Here is an 11,929-nt window from a genome sequence, read left to right as displayed (position 1 = left end):
AGCACTTATAGTAATGGCCTCAGTACAATTTGGTATTTACTCAACAAATATGCCGTACATCATTTCATACAGTTGTTTTCAATATATTTCTAAGGGATGATGCCAGCAACCTGAGAAGTGCTCCCAGTCACACACAAAGAGTTCAGCCACATCTTGTGAACATAACTCAGGAATCCTGTGCCCGCCCCTTCGGTGAGAGTATAAAAGGCATGCCCCGAGCATGAGATGTGCAGAAGCCCCAGGCAGGTGATCCAGGTCAGAGACTCCATCCCCTAATCTTTACTCCGCTAGCACCATGAAGGCCTTTCTTGCAGCTGTGGTCATGCTCCAGGCACTGATAACTGGAGGTAAGATGGTCATAAACTTGTACAGTTTTGATTGTTGTGAGAATACACAAAGGCGCACATAGATATTAAGAGAGTAATGATCAGGACAGAGCGTAATTCGCTCCAGAAACCTGCTGTAAGTTTAACGGTCCCCGGCTGTCTTTATCTACAATCATATCATTGCCCTTTTTCCTTGTTTCTGTCTTTCCCTCTATTGTTCATTCTTTATCTCAGTTTTATAAAATCTGTAAATGCCAGGGACCCCCCCCACAAACTTTAGGAGGAGCTTTAGGTAAAATTACTTGGAATTACTTGTGTTCTTTAGAGGGCATTGCATTGTACCTTAGGTTCTGCTTGAGGCTGGTCCTTGCTAAGGTTTTGAGTGCTGTACCTTGGGACTCGTCCTTTCTATGAAAATGCAATCTAATGACCTCATAGAAACTGAAGGGCAGATTTACAATAACTGGCATAACCCTGCATATCAGCGGGGATGCGGCAGTTATTGTGCACCACGGCTCCTCCACCATGGATGGGCTGCATTTACAATGCAGCGCACCATGGGGCAAAAACGGCACAGATGAGTGACCCATCTGTGCCGTAAAGGCAGAGCATTGCTGGAGTTGCGTCGCAAGGGTGACGCAGCTCCAGCAATGCTCTGGGGGGCCCTATCTCCCCAATGCTGCATCAATCTTTATGCCTGCTTCAAGCAGGCACAGGGTTTTGACGCAGCATGGCCTTGCAAGTGACTGAGTGAAATCTTGTAGATCTCACTCAGCCACTTTTAGGAGGTGATCCTGCACCAGAACGCCCCCTGCCCCCCCCCCCCCCCGCCGGAATGCCTACTTCTGGTGCAGGGCTTTACAATGTGACGGATCTCCCAGATGCGTTGCTTTGTAAATACCCCACACCGGGGCGCCTCTTTTGCGCCGCCGCTGCGTCACAAAAGTGACGCAACGCCGGCATTAAAGAGGCGCAAGGGGCTTCAGTGCCTTTGGATTTCTGTAATGAGTGTTCATTATTATTAACTTAATGAGGATTGTGTTTCCAATATTGATAATTCACAATGTAAGAGGTGCATTGGAACAATGATCACAATCATCTTCAGGGCACCTGTTGTCATGGTGACCATTAGAAGATCACTCCAAAAAAAGAGAGTTTCCCCAAACAGACCAGAAAGGACTGGGTGAAGTTTAAGGTACAACATTTTTTTCCTTTCTGTGTCAATCACTTTGGTTATCTGAACATTATATCTAGTTATTATTAGGACCAAAACGAGAGACTATATAAAAATATTATTAGCACGTGGAGGTATATTGTTTTGGGTTTGTATTTTATTTAATAATATAAAGATTATTCTTTTTTTAGATAAAATCAATACAGTTCATGAATTGCAATTTTTAAAAAACATCTGAATATACAATATTCATATACTTTCCCAAATCTCAAACATATTGCAAAAAATCACAAAGTATACATATACATTTTACAATTAATACATTCAATAAAAAACATATTCTTTGGTCCTTGTGTTGACCCGTTTCAGTGTTTTTCTTTAATGTGCTAACACCTTCCTCAGGACTGAACAATTAAAATCTTGAATCTAAAAATAAATATATGCAATTAGTTTTAAATCCCCCACGTGTACACATACTTTTACGGGAAGCCTATATTTCTGCTATCATTAACTCGTACTGGTCCTCTAACTGTTATTCTTACATGTGGCGTCTTGATGTAACTGCCCACTCTGTGTGTTTTTAAAAAGCTTCTTAATGACTTTTGCACACCTTCCTGGGGGTTCTTTAAAATTGTCCCCTTGTTTCAAACACCTAGAGTTCAAATCAACATAGGTACCATCAGTTGTTGGACTTTTGCTTAAATTCTAGTCAATATATTTTGAATACTTCCCACTCTCATTTACTTTATGTGTTGGGGTACTACTCATACCCTTCTGTGATAATGTACCTTGCGACTGTTAGATACTAGGGGTCTTTATCGAATGCGGCCCCGCCTCGTGTCTCCACCTCTTCTTTTCTTGTGGGGCTGATAGTGCCTGTAAGAATAATATTTCAGGCTGAAAAGAGTGCCTAAAGCGTGCTCGTCCAGATTTCTCTGGCGAGCGGCCGCTCTACGATGATAAGAGGAGTCAGTTGTAAAACACTCCCACCCCTTCAGCATTTCAATAACCCATTGTATTCTACCCCAACGAGTTAACTTTTTGTAATAGTGGGGATTCAAAAATACTGTGCAATTTATCTATTGCCCAAAACATGGTCCGTGTCTATAGCCTCAGGTCAAACTTAATTTTCAGCATACCGCGTTGAATTTTATCAAGCGGCTTTCTCTCTTTGAATCTGTTGTTTAGTGGTTCTTAATCATATTATCCTTTTGCCCCAGGGTGTGGTCGCTATTTGACCAGTTTTTTCGGTATAGTTATCAAAAATCCTCCACTCCGGGCAATATTTGGAACGAAGTCCAAATCACTGTACGGGCACTCCTCTCAATACCATTATCCCCCGTCAGTCCCTCACCTGTATTTAAGTCTTAAATGCCGTCATACGATCTGGCGTCCGTCTTCCCCGAGCGATAAGAAAGACTGTTTGCTGTGGGCCTCTTTTTATCGGAACCACATCCCTAATTGACAATTTAATGAGGAGTTAATTGGTGTGTTCGCGAGTAGTGTCTAAAATGATCACGTCATCGCGCATATAACCACCATGTTCATAGTTCTTAGTTATATTAAAGTGGAACTACTATATTCACCGGTCTCCTTATTATTGTTGATTATATTCATTCCTGATCGTATCTATTCAAAGTTGTAATTGCGACCCATAGACCCTATGTCTTTTTTCCTGATATTTGTCTCCCGATACTTAATTTATCATGGACACTTTTTCACGCTTTCGGCCGCCATATTTGTAGTTTTTAGTAGTTTTTCACACCGAACTACTGTATTTATCAGTCTCGCTATTTAGTTTGTTCAGTAAATAAACACCACCCTGTTTTCAGACACGGGTTTTTCGTGTATTACATTAATTTCCCTCAGTTGCCATTATACAACTGTACCTTTTATCTAGTATCCTACCTAGTGTGAGTGCCTCTGTCCTGTTCACGCCATGTTTGTAGTTTTTTACTATTATTGCCTTCTTCTCACTAAGAACCACCATGATGTCTATCGGATAAACAAACAGCAAATATCAGTGTGCGTCCCATAATACGGGCACACTTAAATAGACACAATTACACAAGATATGGCAGGTATTTACTGTAATGTCATCACATCATATCCTACCATAATTTTATTGCTCTTCCATTTACATAAAGGGAAATATCTTATTAGAGAGCATATATCGCATCAAAAAATAAATAATGCAAATGTGTCATTACATCAAGTATTCACACAATTCTATATTTCATTATTGACATTACCTCCTTCATGAGGTTATACTTTACATCAGGGTAGTAAACATTCCATCTTATTTTGATACCAATCCTCCTCCCAAACAGCTTATCGGGGAAAGATACACAGACATTGTCTAATTACCCTACAAGTTGTTATAGTCATGTCCTAAAGCAAATCACAGAATATATATTACATTTGTTGGAAAATGATCAATTACAGTGAACACATTATCCATTTCTTCTTCCTGCCTTCAACATAATACTCTCTATTTAATCAGTCTTTCCCACTCTTCTCTGTTATTGAGCCCTTGGTGCCAGTTTTAAATTTGGACAAGAAAAACTGTTCTCTTAGTTTTCTTTTCTTATCCAAATCACCACCGCGGGCAGATATTCTGATTCTCTCTAAGATAAACCATTTAAGTTCACCTTCTGAGTGGTTCTTTTCAATCCAGTGTTCAACCAATGGTGCATTCTTTTTGCGATTTTTTATCGCTGAGCGATGTTCCGTAAGGCGGGTACATATTTCGCGACCCGTCTCACCAACATAGCCCTTCTGACATGGCAAACTATAAGGTAGACCACATTTGTGGTTCTACAATTAACATGTTCATTCATCCAGTGGGAGATGCCATTTATTTCTACTCTATCTGACTTGATAATATTTTTACAATGGGAACAAGTGCCACAGGGCATGTTCCCCCTAATCTTTTGAGCATCCTTAATACTCAATTGATGATATAATCTTGGCTCTCTGTAGGTTTTGACCACATAATTTCTGATGGTCTTGTTCCGTCTATATGCATAAATGGGTTTGGGTAAGGGTATCATGCCTGGTTTATTCAGCAATGTCCAATTTTTATTGATTAAATTCTTTAACTTATGGCTCATACCATTAAAGTTTGATACCATAACGATCCCTTTTGTCACATTTGTTGTTTTGTCTCTAGGTTCAAAAAGGCTATCCCTATTGAAGTATTTAGCACGCTTGTAAGCTTCCTTGATCAGTCTTTTTGGAAACCCACGTTGTGATAGTTTATGTTTAAGGGTCTCTGCATGGAGCTCAAAGGTCTTTCTATCACTACAGTTACGTCTAATATGCAAAAATTGACTAAAGGGGATCCCGCCTTTCTGGTTTTTAGGGTGATAGCTGGTGTGATGCAGCAATGTGTTCCTGTCTGAAGGTTTAACATATAATTCAACAGAAAGCTTTGAATCTTCTACCTTAATCTTAATGTCTAAAAAGTCCACAGATTCCTGACTCCTATTAGCTGTAAATTTAAGATTGGGATCACCACAGTTGAGCCATTCTAGAAAGCTGGTCAGATCTTCCTCACTGCCTTCCCAGATAAAAAACACGTCATCTATGAATCTAGACCACTGTTTTACATTTTCAAAAAAAGGACTTATTTCATTGTATATATGGCGTTCTTCGAATTTTCCCACATATAGGGATGCCAGGCTGGGAGCACAAGTGGCTCCATACTGGTGCCCTTAGTTTGACAATAAAAATCTTTATTGAATATGAATATATTGTTTTTCACGCCTATCAGCCCCACTAGAAAAGAAGAGGTGGAGACACGAGGCGGGGGCGCATTCGATAAGGACCCCTAGTATCTAACAGTCGCGAGGTACATTATCACAGAAGGGTGAGAGTGGGAAGTATTCAAAATATATTGACTAGAATTTAAGCAAAAGTCCAACAACTGATGGTACCTATGTTGATTTGAAATCTAGGTGTTTGAAACAAGGGGACAATTTTAAAGAACCCCCAGGAAGGTGTGCAAAAGTCATTAAGAAGCTTCTTAAAAACACACAGAGTGGGCAGTTACATCAAGACGCCACATGTGAGAATAACAGGTAGAGGACCAGTACGAGTTAATGATAGCAGAAATATAGGCTTTCAGTAAAAGTATGTGTACACGTGGGGGATTTAAAACTAATTGCATATATTTGTTTTTAGATTCAAGATTTTAATTGTTCAGTCCTGAGGAAGGTGTTAGCACATTAAAGAAAAACACCGTAACGCGTCGACACAAGGACCAAAGAATATGTTTTTTATTGAATGTATTAATTGTAAAATGTATATGTATACTTTGTGATTTTTTGCAATATGTTTGAGATTTGGGAAAGTATATGAATATTGTATATTCAGATGTTTTTTTAAAATTGCAATTCATGAACTGTATTGATTTTATCTAAAAAAAGAATAATCTTCATATTATTAAATAAAATACAAACCCAAAACAATATACCTCCACGTGCTAATAATATTTTCATACATAAGTCTCTCGTTTGGTCCTAATCATAACTGGATATAATGTTCAGAGAACCAAAGTGATTGACACAGAAAGGAAAACTTTTTTGTACCTTGACCATTAGAAGATCACCAACATATTTTTGCCTAAATGTTGACTGTAAGATGAAGGTTGGTTGCTGGCAACGGAGAAATAACAGAGCCAGCAATGTCACCAGACCCTCTCACTACAGCGCTCTCTTTTGTCCTCAGTGTGTCTCAGAAGGAAATGCACAAGCACCTACAGTGCATTCTTTGAACCATGCTTCACCCGCAGCTTCTCTGTGGAAGAAAAATCTTCTGCAAGTGACTTATTGCACCTCTGCACTATTGGGAGGGAGCTTCATTGATTAGCAAGTCGTCAGAACAAGATAGATGCTACCTTTCAATAGAACATCTTGGAATAATCAGCTTTATTCTTTATTTTATATTATCATATTTACTTCATACCTTTCATTTCTTTTTAAAACTGTGAGTGTGAGTCCTTAAACACTGGAAATCTATAGCAGTATGTTAACTAGCTGCATGAGAGCAGATTTCAGATTTTTAGGAATTGGAAAATAAATGTCCAAGAATTCTGCTTGAATCCAGTGACAGTGACACGGTTCAAGTGTGACTTTCAATCTAACATGAGCTGATCTACACTCTCATCTGTGGTCATGAGAAAACACATTTCATGTTTTATTTGAAGTTTATTTCCATGAAGAACACAACATAATTTTGAGATCCAACTTCTCCCAGGCTTCTCTAAAGCAAGTCAAGTGACATAGCAGAACAGTTTCAAATGATCAAGCTGGTGTAAGATCTAGCTTCACCTGCGCCCTTGGTTCCCATATGGTAGCCACAGCATGCTCTTTACCAAGGACCTTTTATTATATGCATTTAAAATGTCAAGGGTGTAAGCATGCTTCCCCAGCCGGACCTGGAGATATGTATGCATGAGTGGTAGCAAGTGGCTAGTGTGAATAGCCATTGGATAGGCCATCTGTACCGCAGTGTCATTACACAACTGGAAACAACTGTTTGCACAGTCATCTATCCCAGGTAGTCCTATCCTGGGAGTGGGTGTAACTGGTCAGCCATTGCTGATAATCTTGAATGAAGAAGAACTATACCAGTTTATGCATTAAACCAATGCTTACTGCAAGAAGGCCATTACTGTGGGCTGACAAACAATCACTAAAAGTTCCTGATTATAATGTATAGGTTCCAGCGTGTTTGGAACTGAGCGCATGGCAGGTGAGCACTATGCTGGCTTTGTCCATATTAAGCATCACAAACCGCCTCCAAATAACCCAAATGATGTCCCACTTATTTTATTCACTTCAGATAATCACACAGAGTGATAGAAGAAATCATATGAACCGCATGTCTTAGCGTGAATGTGTTCACCGATTGGGAATGACACACCAGTGATAGGGCCACTCAATCCTGAAGAAAGCCACACTGTCCATGTGGGTGCTTTATTAGATGGCTGAAACATGTAGACTGAGGATGAGGGAGTTCATCACCACCTCATATCATATCCAACTATATTTTTAATCTTATCCAAAGTTTCCATTATTAAAATTGTCTTGAGTGGTGGGTAACCTTGAGGTAATTTTAATCCTCTGATCCCTGCAAAAGTCTGGAAAAACCTGCTGTCCTGACACAGCACACCCAGGAGCAGGAACTCTCTGACAGAGCATGCCACTAACTTGCTTTAGTGGGTGAGCGTTCTTCTAAACACATACAGGGTTTCTCAACTCACTTGAGCGAGGGGGATCTCAAGATGTTTTGAACTTTGGTAGAGAGTTCATTTTCATTTGTTTGTTAGATTTGATTAGGGAAGAAAAGTGAGTCTTTAATCTTTGTTATTCTCTGCACTCTTAAAATACCCATGCTGGACAGCCTCAGAATATTCATTACAATATAATAGATGTCACAAAACATGGAAACAATACACATGTACAAATGCTTAGCCACACTGAAACAAAATAATAGATATAAACATGAAATTGAATAAAAAAATTGTAGAGCTGGTTCTTGGAGGTATCGGCATGTGTTTCGGCTACCGTGCAGCCTTCCTCAGGAAAACACATTAAAAAGTAACATCAAGACCAAAAGAAACTGTAAGTAGATTGCTTCTTGAAGCTGTCTCAAGGACATGTAATAGTCCAAATGGGTGCCGAAATTGTGCCAAGGGACAGGATCGTGTACGGCCGACTAAAGAAATCTATAAGCGGTCCCTTATAATTAAAACTTTGGCTGGCGTGTATTGTGACTGTCTGCCTTGAATCAGACCTTTTCTATGTTGTCACAAATAAATTGATAAGAGGATGGGACACTCAGTCGTCAAGTCTTGGATATGCTAGTCAAAGGTAACAACCGTGGAGCTAAAGCGGATACCTATCACTTGGTCACACAGAAAACCGTTGGAGGATATTCCAGAAAGCTCTTCATTTAAATTTGTTTTTTTATCTGGTAACATTTGCTGTGCTTTAAAGACAGAGGTCAAATGCCAGGCAATAAATTCTGGCAAATGTCTGTTCATAAATAATGTAGGGGAACAGATAAAGGCTTTATCAGCAGTTTGTAAAGTGCAAAAGAAGCACATTTCTTTGTAATTCTGAAGTGTAATGATGCAGGATGTTACTAGGATCATTTGTGTGGACAATGTGCTCCACCAGACACATACTAAACCCTTATTTCTGTCCTTATTTGCTCTCGGTGATGCTTGGAGTTTTCACAATCCCTATGGCTTCAGTGATGTGACATTGGTGGCATCAGCTCCACTCTGAACATTGTTCCTGCACTACTGCATGGAGTGTCTCTGACACGTGTGCTTCACACACTCGGGGTCATGCAGCTTGACCTTGGAATACAGCCATGTTTATCAGCTATAGAGTCAGACTCACAGAGGAGGAATACAAAGAAAAGAGAGGTGACAACCGGGGACTGACTTTTTTCTGCGCATGTTGTTCTAACACAGAGACAAATGCTCCCTCTGCTTTACTTAGAAGAACTGAAAGAAGATGCTTTTACTAAACTTTCATGTCACGCAAGGCAGCAAGCAAAGCTGCACTGAGTGAGAGAGCAGAAAAGCTCCTTATTTATGAAAACATTGCACATTTCTGCTCCTTCCTCTGGCACTGTGTGCCTCCTAGATCTATGCAGGCTATGTAGGCACCCTTGCACCATAATGCAAGGACACTGCGCTACAGGCAGGACTGTTTTTGTGCAGGAAGGATAACCTCCTGCACAAAAACAATCTTTAGAGGCATTTTCTTCTTTCTTTGTGTCCTGCAGAATGGTTTCCATATGACAAGAGGAAATAACAAAGGGAAATATAAAGATATTTCTCCTCAATCTGCCTGGCTTAACAAGTTGTACTTTTTCAGCTCAGTCCCAGGTTCACAACTCTTTCAATATCCGGAAATGCAGCAAAAAGCCATGGCAGAATGCATGGGAACACCCCTGCTCCACTCATGTAACGACTCCCAAGTGGAAATGTAATATAATGCAGCACAAGTGGCTGCCTTGCTTTACATTTCTATACAAATCCATGCACGGGCATGGAAATCAGGCTGAGTGTAGCTTTGTAAATATTACTGAAGCCTTTGCATTGTACGTGCATCGCTCTAATTATTTTCTTTTCTCCTAACATTTCCAATTGTGCATGTGTGCTCTAATGAACAATATTTTAAAGAATATGTGTAAGCACAGAATTTTGTAGTGGAAAGGTACGCTTCCAGTCCAAAAACCATGCAACACATCACACAGACCTCTTTGCACGATGGTGCGTAGCACAATGCAGACAAAAGTGCTCGAGCACATACAGAGAGAAAAACACAATATCTTCAAAATTGTGTTGTTCTGTTCTCTCTTTGATACAACACAGCTCATCAAATGTGATTCTCTAGTTCTTTCTATTTGTTCTTATCTTATTGGTCTTGTCTTTCTCTATGTGCCTGGGCCTTGCCATTTTTTTTGTTTCTATCAGTCTCTTTCTGTCTCAGTCTGTTACAATTTTCATTCTGCCTCATTAGGTCTCGACTAGGCAGCGCATGCGCTGTCTCGTTGAGAGATGCTGTATGCAGTATAGCGGGGAAGCTCCGCCCACTACCCCGCCCATCTTTTCATTGGCTTGTGTGTAAATGCTTGCTTTTGATTAATTATGAGGCTTTTTAGCCCCTCCTCAGTGCGTCCATGTCGTCATTTTATTCCTCCTATGGCTAGTGGCCCTTTTACTAGATTGTTGCGCCGGACCTGTTCTATTCTCTGTATTGAAATTCTCCAAACTTAAGCCCGACGACATGCTTCATTCAGTGGCCACGCCCACTTTCAAGGCTGAGAGACAGTGGCGCCTTCCCAACCTCGCCACCGCTGGTTTTTCTTCTCTTAAAGATTAGGAGAGTACGAGAGTTTCACAGTTTTTTCCGGTTTTATTACCTTACAGCAATGCCGCCGATGTTTTCAGTGGCTTGTGGGTAAATGCTTGCTTTTGATTCATTATGAGGCTTCTTAGCCCCTCCTCAGTACGTCCATGTCGTCATTGTATTCCTCCCATGGCTATTGGCCCCTTTACTAGATTGTTGCACTGGACCTGTTCTATTTTCTGTATTGAGTTTCTCCGAACTCAAGCCCGACGACATGCTTCATTCAGCGGCCACGCCCACTTTCAAGGCAGTGGGACAGTTGCACTTTTTCAACCTCGCCACCGCTGGTTTTTCTTCTCATTAAAGATTAGGAGAGTACGAGAGTTTCACAGTTTTTTCCGGTTTTATTACCTTACAGCAATGCCGCCGATATTTTCAGTGGCTTGTGGGTAAATGCTTGCTTTTGATTCATTATGAGGCTTCTTAGCCCCTCCTCAGTACGTCCATGTCGTCATTGTATTCCTCCCATGGCTATTGGCCCCTTTACTAGATTGTTGCACTGGACCTGTTCTATTTTCTGTATTGAGTTTCTCCGAACTCAAGCCCGACGACATGCTTCATTCAGCGGCCACGCCCACTTTCAAGGCAGTGGGACAGTTGCACTTTTTCAACCTCGCCACCGCTGGTTTTTCTTCTCATTAAAGATTAGGAGAGTAAGAGAGTTTCACAGTTTTTTCCGGTTTTATTACCTTAAAGTAATGCCGCCGATATTTTCAGTGGCTTGTGGGTAAATGCTTGCTTTTGATTCATTATGAGGCTTCTTAGCCCCTCTTCAGTATGTCCATGTCGTCATTTTATTCCTCCATTGGCTATTGGCCCCTTTACTAGATTGTTGCACCGGACTTGTTTCATTTTCTGCATTGAGTTTCTCCGCAGGGGCAGATTTTTTAGTTGCAGTTCGTCATGAGCTGGCTTCAAGCCCCCCATCTCCAGAAGGCGAGCTACAGAGGAGCTGGCGGGAGACATCACATGAACTAAGCCCTTTATCTTGAGACAGAAAGGTTGTTTGTCCTTCACGCACCTTGACGCAATCCCAGTTGTTTGTTTCGGGTGGCTCTGCCGTGGAGAGACTGTCACCCTATTCAGAACGCGAGACACATCAGGACTGGGAGAACATCATGTCCCTGGTGATTCCAGCACCTGCTGGGAGTGAGATGGGCCTTTGTAAATGTAGGGTCTGACAACCACAGTGCCTTGATAGTGTAGTATGTAGTCGTACTGGATGGAGTGTAGCAAAGCCGACACCGAGAGTGTTTTTAGAGGTCACAGCACAGGCAGCGAGAATGTCTCTAACTGGAATTGACTCAGTATTAGTTCGACACTAAACCAGAACAGTCCATTTCCAGAAAACGACTGACTACAACGATACAAATGTAACCAGTCTGACTCTCTCAGTTGTTTATTTTTTTTACTCGCATATGTATTCTTGATTTGATTTGCGTGTATTTGTTTCATTCCCAGCTCCCCTCTGCACATCCTTTTTTCAGCCGCCC

The 11,929-nt window shown here is 40.8% G+C and overlaps 1 protein-coding gene across 1 annotated transcript in view; it reads left to right on the top strand.

Annotated features, from left to right (window-relative positions):
* Positions 1-207: 207 nt before the first annotated feature.
* The window catches only part of LOC144828269 (phospholipase A2 inhibitor and Ly6/PLAUR domain-containing protein-like), a 60,733-nt gene continuing 49,011 nt past the window's right edge, over positions 208-11,929 (top strand). The window contains exon 1 of the mRNA XM_078686348.1: positions 208-347. Coding sequence (XP_078542474.1) covers positions 296-347 — 52 coding nt within the window. The 5' untranslated portion in view covers positions 208-295. The remainder of the gene's footprint in view (positions 348-11,929) is intronic.

The sequence above is a fragment of the Lissotriton helveticus genome, chromosome 4_1, assembly GCF_964261635.1.
Source record: "Lissotriton helveticus chromosome 4_1, aLisHel1.1, whole genome shotgun sequence".
Classification (NCBI taxonomy): domain Eukaryota; kingdom Metazoa; phylum Chordata; class Amphibia; order Caudata; family Salamandridae; genus Lissotriton; species Lissotriton helveticus.
This window is presented reverse-complemented; position numbering and strand designations above follow the sequence as displayed.